The 16,529-nt window shown below is 28.6% G+C and overlaps 3 protein-coding genes across 6 annotated transcripts; all 3 read right to left on the bottom strand.

Annotated features, from left to right (window-relative positions):
* Positions 1–809: 809 nt before the first annotated feature.
* On the bottom strand, positions 810–7,317 carry LOC149889717 (zinc finger protein 862-like). Of its 2 annotated transcripts, XM_090086173.1 has the most exons (3): positions 6,796–7,317; positions 4,927–6,669; positions 810–2,896 (listed from the first exon to the last, which is right to left on the bottom strand). In XM_090086173.1, exon 3 carries the CDS (start codon positions 2,873–2,875, stop codon positions 1,901–1,903), a length of 975 nt encoding a protein of 324 aa, XP_089942299.1. In that variant the 5' UTR covers positions 2,876–2,896; positions 4,927–6,669; positions 6,796–7,317; the 3' UTR covers positions 810–1,900. The 2 variants fall into 2 exon arrangements, with proteins under 2 accessions (XP_089942299.1, XP_089942300.1); XM_090086174.1 differs by lacking the exons at positions 4,927–6,669; positions 6,796–7,317 and adding an exon at positions 3,057–3,168.
* A 141-nt stretch (positions 7,318–7,458) lies between these two features.
* Positions 7,459–10,814, bottom strand: LOC149889716 (uncharacterized). 2 transcript variants are annotated; one of them, XM_090086161.1, is made up of 7 exons: positions 10,075–10,814; positions 9,904–9,985; positions 9,421–9,542; positions 9,044–9,128; positions 8,734–8,883; positions 8,220–8,498; positions 7,459–7,738 (listed from the first exon to the last, which is right to left on the bottom strand). In XM_090086161.1, the coding sequence occupies exons 1-7, from the start codon at positions 10,521–10,523 to the stop codon at positions 7,505–7,507; spliced, it is 1,401 nt and encodes a 466-aa protein (XP_089942287.1). In that variant the 5' UTR covers positions 10,524–10,814; the 3' UTR covers positions 7,459–7,504. The 2 variants fall into 2 exon arrangements, with proteins under 2 accessions (XP_089942287.1, XP_089942288.1); XM_090086162.1 differs by having other exon boundaries at positions 10,104–10,252.
* On the bottom strand, positions 10,761–15,112 carry LOC149889715 (uncharacterized). 2 transcript variants are annotated; one of them, XM_090086137.1, is made up of 4 exons: positions 14,905–15,112; positions 14,338–14,811; positions 11,298–13,084; positions 10,761–11,217 (listed from the first exon to the last, which is right to left on the bottom strand). In XM_090086137.1, exons 2-4 carry the CDS (start codon positions 14,424–14,426, stop codon positions 10,844–10,846), a joined length of 2,250 nt encoding a protein of 749 aa, XP_089942263.1. In that variant the 5' UTR covers positions 14,427–14,811; positions 14,905–15,112; the 3' UTR covers positions 10,761–10,843. The 2 variants fall into 2 exon arrangements, with proteins under 2 accessions (XP_089942263.1, XP_089942264.1); XM_090086138.1 differs by lacking the exons at positions 14,338–14,811; positions 14,905–15,112 and adding an exon at positions 13,461–14,086.
* Positions 15,113–16,529: the final 1,417 nt, after the last annotated feature.

Genomic DNA, 16,529 nt, shown 5'->3' with positions numbered 1-16,529 from the left:
TGTCAAAACAATAATCCTTGAATTTGAGTCTATTTCATATTCTAAAGATAGTGCTACCAAGATAATGTAAAATCTGAATGTAAGGCTTTGATCAATACCAAGAATTTCAACTTTTTTTTCATATTCTGAAAACGCACGCCTTGTATTACCATATTGCTTGCTCCAGAATCACCACTTTTGGGGAAATCAACAACAAGTCTTATCTTGTTCTTAAAGTCGGTTTGCCACTTTTCGGTTTCTTTTTTATATGCAACATGTAAAATTGTTTCAAAAAAAATTGAATCCAGGCATGGAGACTGGAAGACCATATTCAAATTCCACGGCGATCTTCTGTTTGACTTATTAAGTAAATTTTTCGAGATCGTCCGTGTTTTATCATTCGATCTTATTTTTATAAGATTTTTCATTCCGTAATTTCAAGGCTTTCATAAACAGGCCGCGACAGCTCATTTTCCGTAAAATTAGCGAAGGCCGACTTTTTTACTGTTAAAATTATTTTTTATACTTGCTTTTTGTAAACAAGCTTCAAAATTAAATAAAGAGCTTTAGAAGGACAAAAAAAAATTTTCATTAAATTTCGGAAGAAAATGTTGTGGGAATTTTTTTTACGTTTATAAATAAGTTAATTACAATAAAAATTTAAAGAGTTTAGCTAAAAATGACTAAATCTCATTTTCATAAACTATATGTTTATTTTAGCTGTTTAACACTTGTGCAGGGTTGCCAGGTTTTTTTTCGGCAATAAGCCAAAAATGAATAAAAAATAAACCAAAAATAAATCAGAACAAAAAAAAAAAAAAAAAAAGAAGTAAAGTAGAACTATTTTATTCAAAAATTTATTTGGTGAAGTATTAATCACTAAAACATTTAATAAAGTTCCGTCAGTACTTGGAGGTCGTCTTCATTTTCGCATGCATCTGTTGCGTAAATTTCATTTCCGACCTTTGAAATCATTTGATTCGGGAATGTTAAAGTCTTTACAACAAATCTTTCGGCTCATTAAATAAGATTTTATGCGAATAACTGAATCCAAGACTTGGTTTGACATTCTGTTTCTCTGTTTGCTTTTCACATAGGTGACCTGTGAAAAGACTCTCTCAACAAAACAGTTAGAAACAGGAATACATAGACAAGCAAGGCAGTAGTCAGAAATGTCGCGAAAAGCGTGATGTCCAAAAATGTCGACATAGTCCCTTAAAGTTATCCAGAATTCAGCAGTATTTTTAGGAACTTCTTTTTCTTTAAAAATATTAGACTCAGTCCGTTCAACGATACTGACTTTTCTGTATTGGTTTTCAATTTCTTGACTTTTTGTACCCATTAGGTGAGGAAAAGGTAACTTTGAAAATGGAACTTTTTTAACTTGGGAAAGAACTTTCATTGGAGACAGATTTGACAAGCCGTGAAAAATTGATCTGTTTTCTGGAAGTTTTTTTTCAAGCTCGGATATAGCCCTCTGAAGAAAATCATGACAGTGAATTTTTACATTTTTGACTGATTCTTCAGCATTCAGTTTTGCATTTGGAGGTTGCCCTTGAATGTAAATTTCGCACTCTGAGGAAAATTTGGCTCCAAAATCAACACACTGATGAGGAAATACAAAGCCCTTAGTATCAAAAACATGCTGCTTTAAGCTTTTGAAGTGCATATTTAGCTCATTCATTAGATTTTCTGGATCAACATTTGACCCTTGAAAGAGAGAGTTTAGACGCTCAAACTCTTGAATGACTTGAGTGAGAAAAACAACATAGAGGTAAAGGGTGTTGTCTTGGAACATTTTGCTTATTGAAGAGATTTTGTAACGGACCTCAGAGTTTGCATTCATTTCAGCACAAATAAAGAATGCTTTTAGTTCTTGCCAATTCACGAGCAAATTATAATAACACTTTCCTCGAACCAACTAACGAGTTGCAGAAAACTTCTGAAAAGGGGACGGGGTTCCAACGCGGTCATTGTTTCGATTCATGAGTTCAAATAGCTTTTCATACTCGTTTCGACGAAGAATGCTCTTGTTAAAAAACCGGGGAACCTCGCTCAGAAGAAAGCCGACTGGAGATGGAATTGCATTAAAAGCATTTTGCGCCACAAGATTTAGAGAGTGACAAATGCACCTCATCATAATACAGGTAGGCGATTTAGTTAGTACACGAGACCAGACTGAGTTATAAATGCCAATAACATTTGAAGTACCATCTGAACTGTATCCGATGCAGTTTTCAAGATTTAATCCAATAGAGTGGAGTTTGTAATTCAAAACATTAAAGAGATTTTCGCCAGTTGTTGAGATCACTTGAATGAGGCCAAGAAAGTCATCAACAATCTGTTTCTCTTTTTCTGAAAAATATCTCACGCATATTGCAAGGTGCTTGATTGAACTCACATCCGTTGATTCATCAATGAGGATGGAAAACGGCTTTGATTTGATTTCTTTAGAAATTTCTTCTTCTAGAGTTGATGAGATAATATTCTGGATTACTTTAGTGCACTTAGTGCGGTGGAGTTTTAGATGTTCCAGGGGACTGCCTACACCAAACTTAGAAATAATTTCACAAAAATGGTCAGCAGTTGAAATTGCTGAGTGACAGCATATACACATAGTAAGCTGAATGTCTGCTTTTTTGTTTACATCTGAAATTTTTACTTGACCTGGAAAATTAATCTTCTTTTGAAACGGATTCAAGGTTTTTTCTCTTTTAATGTGTGAAGCTGCTTTTTGATGTTGCTCTGGGCTACCTTTGTGTGGACGTAGATTAGTGCAGCAGAGGCGACAAAAAGCTTGTTCAGATGCATCAGAGCTTTTTTTTACCCAGGTAAATTCTTTTTCCCATTCACTTCGATAACTACAAGAGTTTTCATATGATTTTTTGTTTGGCATTGTCTATTTAAAGATGTTAATCTAAAACAAAAAATCAAGCTACAGATTATTAAACTTAATAACCAATAGGTATGATCAATTTTTAAATTAGATATTTTAAGAAGAAAGCAAAGATTAATTAGTTGTTATTTAAATAGTAACAGTTACTAAATTTCAATATCCGAAGAAACATTCGTTTTACCTTTTTTATGTAAAGTATTTCACTTTAAATTGTCTTTTTAAATGCCAGAATTTTTAAATATTTTCCGCAAATGCAATAATTTATTGGAAAAAAACTTTTTAAAGAAAAAAACCGAATTTTAAATGAATGGGCAGAATCCAAATAAATTGTTTGAACTTATTGAAACTGATGACTGAGAGTTAATTCATTCTTTGAATTTCTTTGAATTTCTTTAATAAGCCGTAATAAACAAATAAAAAATTTTTTTACTCATTTTCGTTCTTTTTTTCTTTTCGTTTTTTCGTATTTTCATTCGTTTTCTTTTTTTTCGCTCTATTTCATTTCTAGCTTGATTAAATTGATTTAACAAAAAAAAACAACCAGAATTAAACCAGATTTAATAAAATAATCCAAAAAGAAAAAAAAAACCAAACGCTTTTAAATAAAACCAGATTTAAACCAGATTTTCTAAAATAAACCAGAAAAAAATTTCAAGCAAAACCTAAAAAAAACAAACCAGATTTGAGAAATCTGGCTTGAAAAAAAACCAGATAGCAACCCCAAAATAATTTTAATAAAATAAAGTTAACATATTTGTTTGTTTTTATCAAAAAAAATTATTATTTGTATCACAAGTCACTTGTGATACAAATAATAATTTTTTTTGATAAAAACAAACAAATATGTTAACTTTATTTTATTAAAATTATTTTGACTTTTTTGATTCAAAGTATTTTATTTTGAAGTTGAAAGTTTTGCTTGTTTTATTAAACATTCCTTCCCAAAATCTTCAGAGTGTTTTTTACAATAATTGTTTTAAAAAATGTTTGCCAAAATGCAGCAAACTTTTTTAACACTTTGAACAAGCAATTGAATTTTACTATTGCAGTTAATAAAAATGTCAATTAATCCTCTCTTGCACAGCAATGGTGAAACTTTATTCACAAGTGTCACTTCAAATATAAAAAAAACAATAAATAACAATGTAGACTAAATTGTCAGAAGACTCTCTTAGTCTTCCCCTTTTAAAGAACTAATCAAAGTTCCATATTTTTGAAACATATCAAAGGTGTCTGTTTCTTCTAAAATTGAATGTAATTCTGGAAGTTTGTAAGCAATAAAACCTGCAATATATAAAAGCCCTTGTTTGCATTCATTTGGCAACTGAACCTCACAATTTTCACATATTGACATATCAAACACCACATCAAGTTCACAGTTATCACAGTGGTGGTGAGCAGGAGGAAATATTGTAAAATCTGCTTGCTCATCTAGCAACTTTCCAGTTTTGTCGATTCTAAATTTTTGAATAACATTTTGCACAGTTATCAGATGTGCCACCTGACTCTTGCTGATATTTCCTAAACTGTTTTTCTAGTGCATGTGATTGCATATGTCCTAGCAATACATAAGATACACCGCAATTCAAAAAATATAATAGCATAACTGACAGCATTCTCCAGTTGAGAATAATATTTAATAATTCCTTTGTTTAAAAAAGAAAATAAATATCTCCAGAATCTTCTAAAGTTATATATATTGAGAACTTAGGTACTGGTCCACCATGTTCATATGATGTTAAAGATATATTTTTTTCTTTTTCAACAAAATAAAATTTTTCTTCACAGTTATTTATTATTGACTTCAAATTTTTTACATTCAAAAGAACTTTTGCATTCAAAAGAATGCAAAAGTTCTTTTTTTTTTAAAGAACTTTTGCATTCGATAAGAAAGTATTTTAGCTTATCGATATTTGTATTTAAGTTCCTGATGTTGATGTGTATTACCGTGAACTTTCCTATGTTAGTTTGGAGTTCAACTTTAAAAGTTTTAATAACAAAATATGTAGAGCCAAATACTTTTCTGTTATAAAAGACAATATCGCACTTACTGATTTTTTTTATGGAAATATATTTAAATGGGATATGACCCCGTTGTTTTTGATACATGCTTGTTATCGCCATGTCACTAGTTCAATAAGATCATCTTGATTGGTATTTCAAGCCACAATTTTGTCAGTTTTTTTTAAGCATTTCGTGACTAGTTATTTGCTTTTTTGTTAATTGATAACCCATCCAGCTCCATAAATATTCTATCGGGTTTAAGTCTGGTGATCTTTCTGGCCAAGTCATCTGTCGAATATTACATTTAAAGCAATAATAGGCGATTGAATGCATGCTCCAGAAATAGAAATCGAAAGCGATGTAAATATGAAAAAAATTTATGATTTATCAATAGTAGCAATCCTAACGTTTTCTCAAATAATTTTACAAATAGAAATCTTCTTAAAAAAAATGTAAATTGGGATAGTTCCTATAATAAGCAAAGTATACATATGTCTTAAAAAAACCTTAAAATTTAATTGCGCGCGAATGTTAAGAACTGAAAAAGCAGCTGTCGATAAAGGAAAAACTGAGAATTTTAAAGTCAAAATAAAATAAAATCTGATCGTAGAATTTCCAGATTTTTTTTTTAATACTGAAGTTCAGTTTATATACAACATAACAAAGCAAGTTTTACTAAGCATTTAATTTTTTTACTTTACGTTGATGGCTTACAAGTGATGACAATATTGCACTGGTTTTGGCTGGTTCTAAAATATGTACAAGTGCCACAACTCAAGGACCTAGCGTTCTTTATAAATTCTTATTCTCTAAATAGTTGCTGAAACCTAGTCTGGAGATGAAAATCAGGTTGAAAATACTCCTTTCACTGAATGGAAAGTTTGAAAAAAATCTAGCACCTTATGGAAAGAGAATGGAAAGTTTGAAATAAATCTAGCACCTTAGGACTATGTAAAAGATCTATCAACACATACTCTCACACATCTTGATCCACTAGAAAGGTTTAAAGTTACCTAAGCAAAAAGTAAAATCTTTAGAAAAAAAATTAGTTTAGCAAATGTAGCATATGTCAATTTGCAAATGACATATGCTATACTCTTACATTAAAGCAAGTTTTAACACTGCTAGTGTAGCTTACAGCATTAAAACAAGAATTAAATAATACACTGTTACGGAAAAAGGTGTTCATGTAAAAGAAAAAAGGTGTTCATGCGTGATACTATATGAACACCTATTAGGTGTTGCCGTTAAAAGGTGTTGATGTAAAAAAAGGTGTTCTTGTTGCATTAACACCTAATAGGCGTTGCTGTTAAAAGGTGTCGATGCAAATAAAGGTGCTCATGTTTAATAGGTGTTCACGCAATTACAACGCGTTTATGACGCACATATTTAATTATTTAAAAGTAAACATGATCTTCTTAACCTTTCTGTTTACTCATAATTAGCATGTTTTAACAAAAAATTTTCCAATTTAGTTTTATGAAAAAAAAGTTCCATGAGCGCTAATAATATATGTTTTATAAAACAACCTATCATTTTATATTATATACACATTAAGACTATAAATATGCAAGCATATTTTATAACAAATAAAAATTATCAGTAAAAAAGAAATTCATATATTTGAAATAAAATTTTAATACAAGTTTTTTAAGTTGTTTTTTTTAACTTTTAAAATATACTTGACTTCACCAGTTTTTGCAACTAAACGGTTGTCATGCTGACTAACAGAACTTGCATTAAAATGGTATAATAGATATCTGCTCTCCAGACATTTGATGAATGATTATCTAAAAACGAGCAAAAATTTTTATAATTTAACATTGAAAAAATATAATAATAATAATTACTAAAACATATTCCTACTGCATTTCATTTTTAGTTCATTTCATAAAAGAAAAACTACATAATGTTACCTTTTCATTTACTTTACTTTTTCCATCTGCAGATGATGAGAAAGAATTCTCAATAGAGAGTTCTTTCTCTTAAATATTTTCAGTCGGAAGTTCAATCTTTTGTTCAACCCATTGTTGTTTTCTATTTATTGTACCCCTGAATAAACTAAACAAAAATTGTATGAGAACAAATAAGATCTCCATAAAACAATTAATATACAAAATAAAAAAATCACACAAATACATTTATATACAATGTATAATAATATCTAAAACTGCATTTATCAAATAGGTTCCTGAAAGGTTTTTGAAAACTTTTTCATATCATCATTTTAAATCAAAGATCCTTTAAATAGGCAAAAGTTTATACAAACAAAGTTTATTTTTTTATAATTTCTTTATTAGTTTTATTTTTCCTTAACTATATGGTGCCTTACAAGCAGTAGTATTATTTGTATGATGTATTAACTGATTTTAAGACTGACAAGTTGTAAAACAGCTGATTATACTCAGTTGAATTAGAACTAAGAATCGAAGCCTTATAATCAATTAAATATAATCAGCTATTTATTTTATAAATAATTTACAAACACAAAATATGTGAATGTGACAAAAAAAATTAAACTTAGAACAATTTATATAATAAAAAATGTTAAAAAAACATAAAACTATTAACATAAAATGTTAAAGATAAAACCAAAAATATATTTAAAGCATTTTAACAAAGTCATTATAAAAGTAACAAAATAGATTTTACAATTCTGATGTTACTCATTTTTCTAATTTGCATAATTATTTCTAATATTTCAAAAACCGCCTCTTGTTTTTTGCAATGTATTAAATTAAACGCTACACTCAAAGAAGTGCCGACAAGAAGAACTTCGATTAAGTTTGCACAGGGAATAGAAAATTTATCAACTGTAACTGCAAAATCTCCATTTTCATAGTGAAGACGAATCATATTCTATAAATAAATAAATAAATCAAATAGATCAAAATAAGTTATTTTTGATGTTAATCAAAAAAAAAAAGAAGACAAAACAATTTTCACTAGTATAGTTTCATAAAAGATATATGCATTTAAAAACAACTTATACTTTATATTAACTTGTTTATTAATTACGCAAATAATACACTAAAAACAATAAATAATACAATAAATTATGCAATAATAATTATGCAATAAAACAGTTATAGAATGGAGTTTCAAGGCATAACCATAACTTTAAACTAAATAATCATTATTATTAATTTTACATTAAATGATTTAAGAAATTTTGAAAAAATTAAAATTGCTGTTGTGTAGATTCATCATCATGTAGTACATCAAAGCTTGTGTTTTGGAGTTAGAGTTGAGAGAGGGTTGTAACAATAACTAAAAAATGTAGCTCCATAGGCCTTGTAAAGGGAATTCAAAAAAACTTTAACTTTAAAGTTAAACTTACCTTATCAGTAAATTCTACAAGTTTTTGATAACATCTAGCCACAATAAATTGAAATCCAATTGTATGTGAATCGGAAGAAGACATTGTAGGATTTACCATCTTTACCAGATTAAGAACAGATGAATATCTCTTTAAAAATGGGGCCCATTTCATACAAATATTTCTTAGCGAATCTTTCACCAAAACTTGAACCTCTTCAAAGTCTAGTCCATTATCCTTGTACGGTGAGCTCTCATTTAACTGATACACTTGGAGCATTCTCTTGCTTTCATTATATACCTAAAAAAATATAATTTTTCACAGTTACCACTAATAAAATGAGGATACCAATAAGGATTTTAAGGAGATTTAAGGTGAAATTTCCCCAATTTTTAAGAAGATTTAACCCTGAACAGGAAAGTTTTCATTAAAAGATAAGGACAACTAAGGAGAAAGTCATTACTTTTTACACATTATCTTTGTTTTCAAATAGATAGAAAAACGTCAAAAACAAATTAGGTAAAGAAATTCTTACATTTTTAGCTGATAAAAAGTAGGACTTAAATAATTCTAACTCTGTCAAAAATCCAACAGTTTCTCTTGCATTATTACGTTGCATGAAAGTTGTTTCCATTACAACCTCTTGTTCAAGTGAGGTTTGAACATTGTTTGAAATTGTAACAAGCTAAAGTGTTTTATTAAAATATGTAATAAACATTTATACAATCAAAAATATGATAATTTATAAAACAGATATAAAGCTAATATGTGGTACCCAATTTTTTGTGACAATCTAGGAATTGCAATTTAAAAAGGTTGGAGCAAATAGATAATTGTAAACTTACATATGCCTCATTTACAATGTCTGATACTTCATTAATATTGGTTATAAGTCTTAATGGTTCATTGATATCACTGTCACTTACTGCTCTAAAATAGATTAGGACACAATAGAAATATATAATATGATCATAAAATAAAAAAAAACTATTAAATTGAACAAGCATTGATCATCCATATCACATTTTAAAAATCCGGAAAACTGACTGCGTAAAATATCTGGAAAAATCCGGAATATATTTTCCATTATTTTCTTCTTAATCTTGCTTTGAAAGTAAACAAAGAAAATCAGGAGAAATTAATGAAAACTGACTAACTTTTCATCTTTTTATAGATATTTAGTTTAATACATAATAATCAAGTATATTTATATAAAAAAAACCTCTTCATTGCCTTTGACACAGTAGCTTTTGCATATTTCTTTCGCTTTTCAATGACAGAAGCACAATTCATTTTTCTTCTATAATTTTTGAACCTGTCAATAATTCTTTGGTGGAAGCATTTCTAGTAGTAAAAAAAATAAATTAACGTTTTTCTTTTCTAGTCAATTTAATCGTGTATTGCTTTGTGTAGTTTCCATTATTACTTAAAATGATATTAAAATATAAAAAACTTTATTATTTATAATTCAATTTATAATTTATAATTTTATTAAAATTTTATTCATAATAAATTAAAAATCACATGTTAAGTTTTTTAGATTTAATCAATTTATTTAAAAGTCATAACACAACTGTAATAAAATGTTTTTATAATAGTTATAATAAAACTTTACATTTTTTCAGCAAGGATAAAATATTTTTAAACAACAAAATATTATAATTTAATTTATTGAATTCAACCACTACACCACAGATTAACTCACTGAATATTGAACAGCTTTGAACTCTGGATACTTTTCTTGAATAACCATCACCAGCTCATTTAATTGATTTCCATTTATATATCTATGATATTGAAACAAACTAATTTAGTTTAAGAACTTAGAATTAAAATATTTAGATAAAAAGTCTATATAATACAACTAAAAACACACGGATTTTGTTGATCAACATATTCCAATACTTTATGAAAAATGATCCCAACCCAGTGGTTCATAAATTGACCATCTGCTACAATTGATTTGGCATCAAGTATCCCACATGTAAGCCTTGCTTCCACAATTGCATCTGTTGGGATTTCAAATTTCAAACCTGGCCATTGTTTTAAAGAAATACTTTCATTTCCCACAACTTCTTCTGATGATTTATTTAATGCTAAACTTGACACTTGACGTTCCAAAAAAACTAGTTTCAAATTATTATTTTTAACTAAAAAATCGAGGGTTTCTCCATCATCTATTTCTGCACCAGAACCATCATACAATTGTAGCAAATTACTGGACGAACATGGGAACTTATTGCCACATTTTGACAGCAAATCAGAATATGATGTGTATAGAATAACTTTAATTGTGTCACCTTTTTGTACATTAATTGATTGCATCTGCAAATATCGATGATAATATATAACGCAAAAAGTAAATTATTTTGTTATTGTATATAATTAACTAATTAGTATTAAATTAGTATATAATTAATACTATCATTAATATTAATTATCATTAATATAAGATATAAACATCATGACCTACCTGCTGGCTTTATAAGAGGGTAATAGGGAGGACGCAGAAGTTTGCCAGGGCCCTGGGTTTTTTCAAGGGCCCAAAGAAAAAAAGTGACATTACATAGTTACTAGTTTTGTTTAATTTTGAATAAAATAAATTATAAACATAAAAGGCAGAAATAACAACTCATGAAAAATATTCATATGATAAATAATCGGACAATAAACTCTTTTTCTTTTATTTCAACAGATTTAGATGCACTTGATTTAAGAGAAAAAATGTCAAGTAAAGAAAATGAGTTTTTATGATGCTCTACAACATATGAGTTAACCAAAGGAAAAAATGATATTGCTATTTCTTGGCACATTGCATACCAAACATTGTTAATAGACATCAAATAATTTATTTTAACAGCTTTTTCTTCGCTTAGAATCAAATAAGAAGATACTGTCAACTGTTTTCCCTGGACTGTTAACTTTTCTGTATGAAAAATTGTGTTCAAATATGGTTTAAACGGTTCAAGAAGTACTTCTTGAGCATGACGAAGAGATATCTTTGCATATGAGATAGATCCTGAAAAATAAAATATTTGTATAATATTGCATGAAAATAAACAAATATGTGATTATTCAATTACTATGATTGCAGCTTACCTGGAACAATATCATTAGTCCTTTCAAGTAGACGTCTACAAGTTTCATGCATTTGAAACCTTTTTGAAAATGAATATATAGGGTTTTTGAATTGATGACTAACTCTGACTAGCTTTTTAAAAATCTGATGCCGTTGTTCAAAACGCATGCACCAGAAAGTTTTCATTGTTCCCATGTAGCTTGAAAGGTCAGGATAGTGAGTGATGAAATGAAGCTTTGCTGCTACTCTTGTGCCATTATATAATGTTTTGATATAGTTAATAAGTTGTGGAATAAGAAAATACAACGATTCAATATGTTCATTACAACGGCTATTTAAAATCAATAAAATTTCACAATGGATAATCATCATATCCCAATAAGGTGCATCTTCATCATAGAAATTATCAAAAAGAAACAATGGCAAACACAATGAAATGGTTAGCATTTCACTAGCAGTAAGTGCCAGCTTTGATGTCATATAAGTTGACGTCAATATTAAATTCACTGGCAATTTTACATCTCTTAGCAATAAATTCATACCAATCAATGTTAGTTTTCGCTTGGCCATGTAGTGATTCAAAAATGTTGAAACTACAACATGGCTTATTCCTTCTAAAAAATCATGCATGAAATCACTTGGGAAAAATGCAGGTAAAAATACATACGGTAAGTGTAAAAACGGAGATAACTCCAAACATCCATGTTGTTGTTTTGTACTATCAACAATATAAGATTCGTGAGTTCTTTGAAATACATTTGTGTTTTCCTGTCTAACACAAAAGTAACAATGTCTACATATGTATCCACTATGAAAATGTGATTGCAAACCAAGAAGCGGATGAGCTGTTAAATTGTCAGCAGCCATAAAACATGCAATAACATGATATTCTTCATCATTTACAAAAAATGTATTAAATAATAAGTTGAACAAGTCATCAATAATTGGCTTAAAAAACTCATTGAGTGTAATTTTTTTAACCACTTTAAAATTGCACAATGAAGCTAAATGATAGTTGCTCATTTTAGATCCATTATTGTTTTGGTTTAAAATAGAAAAATAAATGGCTGATATTTTATGTATACCCCTACTGGTACCTATTGGGTTACATACCTCTAACTCATCAGAATACAAACCAATGTATACTGTTTTGGCTGGATCTGAAAATGGCAGGATAGAACTTTGAAAGTAGTTTGATTTTGAAAAAGATAAAGAGTCCGGGTGCAAAATTATTTGACCCTTAAGAATACTTTTTAGGTTTTCTCCTAGTGGCACATGATAAAAAAAATCCTCACCAACAGTAACTTTCACTGCTTTTACATGACCCAATTCACCTAAATAACTATCAAACTTATCTGGACTCGTGCAATGTGATAAACACAAATCAATACTGTTGTCTCTTTGAAGTTTACACAAGAAAGATTGGGCATATGGGTTGTGAATTGATATGCCAGCCTGTTGCAAAAAACTTTTAAATGAGCTACATACGTCACCCAATATAGCTTTAACTGAATCACCGTGTAGCAAAAGTAACTTTTTTGATGTATTTTCAGAAAGCAAATGATAATTCATAGTTATCATAAAAAACTTTTTTATCTCATCAAACATGTCAAATATATCAGTGGACTGGTCTGCATTTTTGTCACATAACTTTGTCTCAATACGAACTGGCAAATCCAATTGAATAGGTGATTCAATCTGATTCTGTAAAATATTATGTTGTCGTTCATCTTGATGCCTTCTATAAACATGATTTTTAGCAACTACATAGTTTTTAAATTCAGCAGAACAAAAATGGCACGGTATTCTAAAAAAAATTACAAAAATTAAAATGTTATAACTAATGTTTGACAATTGAATGTATAAAAGTTTGTAACTTATATATATATATATATATATATAAATATATATATATATATATATATATATATATATATATATATAACTTTCAATTGAAAGATATATATATATATATATATATAATATATATATAACTTTCAATTGAAAGCTATATATATGTATATATATATATATATATATATATATATATATATATATATATATATATATATATATATATATATATATATATGGGCGCTACTGCAGTTTCTCCCCCCCCTTTTTTTATTTTTGATTATGATAGAGAATTTTATGCTGATTCAGAAAAATATAAAAACATGGACCTGAAAATCAACGGAAAGTGCTCTATTTCGAAGTCAAAGTTGAAAAAAATCCCACTAAAAACCCTAATATTCGCCATTTTGAGAATATTAAGTTAATGATTTTTTAGCTGACAAAGCAATAAATTTATAGCATGGTTTTTACATTAAAAAAAGTCGTTAAAGTATGTTTATCTCGCGCAATTTTTTGTGGCAATGAAAATAGCCGTTTTTTGATTTATTAGAGAATAAACTATATTGCAAGTAATGTACTTTTGTAATGAATTTTAAAAAAGAATTCAAAATTTTAGTTTCCTAAAAGAAGAACTTTTGAAACTTAATTCATAGTTGTTTTATCACGTGTAAAATTTAGAAAATGTCACCTTTAAACCGTTTTTTTTAATAAAAAAAACCAGCGTACAATACAATAATAATTATTCATCAATTTTTTTACATTCCCACATTCTAAGTTCAACTTTTATTTGAAATCTTCCATTAATTTCATTTCGTTTATTACACTTTCCTTATAACACTTTAAAATAGTAATGCGAAGGCTGATGGAAACCAGGTTTTTTTATTGCGCAATGTAACGGTAATTAACTTTTGTCAAAAATGAAAGCGTTTTGAAAAAAAATGGCGAATATTAGGGTTTTTAGTGGGATTTTTTTCAACTTTGACTTCGAAATAGAGCACTTTCCGTTGATTTTCAGGTCCATGTTTTTATATTTTTCTGAATCAGCATAAAATTCTCTATCATAATCAAAAATAAAAAAAGGGGGGGGAGAAACTGCAGTAGCGCCTATATATGTATATAGCTTTCAATTAGATAATAACTTTTTAATTTTTACATGTATGTGCATGTGTGTATATTTTTTATGTAAATGATGAAAAGTTAAAGTACTTTTGTCCATAATGGATTCGATGATAGTGAGATAGCAAATTGCCAACGGATTTGCATCTAAATGAACACTTGACACAAGGAAAAGCCATTGCAAATATTTTTCGCGCCAAATGACAAATATTTTATTCCAAAATAAGCTTTTTCTTCGTTCGCCCTAAGAATTTACTTTTAAAGCTTTATGTTTAAAAAGGTGTCGACGTCGACACCTTTTTACGTGGACACCTTTTTTTTAACGCTTACACCTACTTTCTAAACAGTTTGTAATTTTTTGTCTTCAACACCTATTACGTTAACATAAACACCAATATAGGTGTTCGCGTTCATATTATCAACACCTTTTTACACTAACACCTTTTTTTTCAGACACGGACACCTTTTTCCGTAACAGTGTATGTACATCTTTGAAAGTTGCCAAATTATTCATATTTTTGTTTTTATGCAGCTGTAATGGTCTTTTACATTATAAGTTCATTCCTAAAAAAAGATATTGTAGGAGATTATGTTGGAGAAAGTTTTAAGTGTCTAAAAGTTAATTTATTTTTTTTAAATTATAACTCATACACATACATTTATATCTAGGTTTCTTTACCAACTCTGCACATTGTTATTTGGATTTATCTTAAATATTTCAACATATTTGTAGAAGAAGCCCATGAAATTGGATATTTTAATGGTGTCAGTAGGAGTATTAAAGAGTAATAGCAGCATCTGTTCTGGAAATATCATGAATTTATATCAAAGCAAAAACAACTGTCAGACCTTCAAAGTTCTATTTTTAATCTTGATGATCAAATACAGCTGGTGAATGCAGGGGCGGGTTTTAGGGGGGGGGGGAGCTAAGGGGGAAGTAGCCCCCCCCCCTTGGGACAATGTTATATTTTTTTTTTAAGCGAGTAATAAAATATATCAATGATCTTTATATGCATAAGTTATGCATAAATGCATATACATAAGTTATGCAACATAACTAGTTTTAGTTTTATTGGAAAAACGCTTGAATGCTTCTTGCATTTTTAAGTTAATAAGTTTCTAAACCATAATGCAATTCAACTTAGATTGTTATTATAAAGCGGTGTCATATAGTTTGCATTGTAGTTTATTCTTCTGTATTTGTTTATAACCATGTTTTTTATTTTTATTTTTTAGTTTTGAATTTAATTTTTTAAATTTAAAGGGATATTTTTAAGTTTTATGTGTTGTATGTTAAGTGTTATTTTAAAGTTTTACACAAAATTTTTAACAAATGAGCAATCCAATGGAAATGGTAAAAACCCAGTTAATGCAAAAAGAAAACAAGTCAATGTTTCTACATATTTTAACAAGAAACACATTTTATCAGAACAAGTTAATAAAACAGAGAACTTAACCATTCCGATACCGTATATAAGCACGCGAGAGAAAGAGTAGAACCATTAAGGGTGGAATGCAAGAACCGAACTTCAAACCTAAAGTGCGACTTGAGCGAATGCACAAAGCGAACTTCAACTCAAGTCAGACTTTAAAACTGCTAAAAATAGACCTTTTTCAAGTCTGACTTCAAACCAGACTTGAGAGAGCAAAAATTCCTTCCGAATGCAAGAACCCGACTTGAAATTTCAAGTTAGACTTCAAATCTCAAGTCTGACTTGAACGGAATGCAAGAAGCGAACTTAAACTGAAGTCAGACTTGAAAAACAAGAATATTTGAATTTTCAAGTCATTTTTTCAAGTCTGCTCCAGACCAATCTTGAAACCAAACTTGAAAAAAAAAACAGACCGCCATTATCATTTTACTGATGCGTAACAAAACTTTACTATTACTATATAACTTATTACAACCTTTGCAAGTATGAAAATGAGTTTTTAACAAGCAAAAGTAGTTACTTGGGCATATTCACCTAATTAATTTAGAAGGTTACATTGTGAAAGTATATTTTTTAATGAATTCATTACAGAAAACTGAATATTAACATTGCGAAAACGTGTGTCTTTTAAAACATCCTGTAACTCGTATGTAATGATTCAACATGTCATATTTTGATGCCATTAGAAATGTTTATTAGCTTTTTGAAATGTCGAACATCCTAGCATTATAAAAGGCTGTTGATTAAGGCACATTTTTGTGATACAGTATAAAAGTAAATTCCATTTAGTAATAAATAGTTGCAGTTATACAAAGAAGTGATACGTGTAAAAGGAGTAAAAGAGAGTTC

This window comes from Hydra viridissima, unplaced genomic scaffold (assembly GCF_058129835.1).
Source record: "Hydra viridissima isolate aposymbiotic clone 2 unplaced genomic scaffold, HvirCarnegie_v1 scaffold_4, whole genome shotgun sequence".
Taxonomy (NCBI): domain Eukaryota; kingdom Metazoa; phylum Cnidaria; class Hydrozoa; order Anthoathecata; family Hydridae; genus Hydra; species Hydra viridissima.
This window is presented reverse-complemented; position numbering and strand designations above follow the sequence as displayed.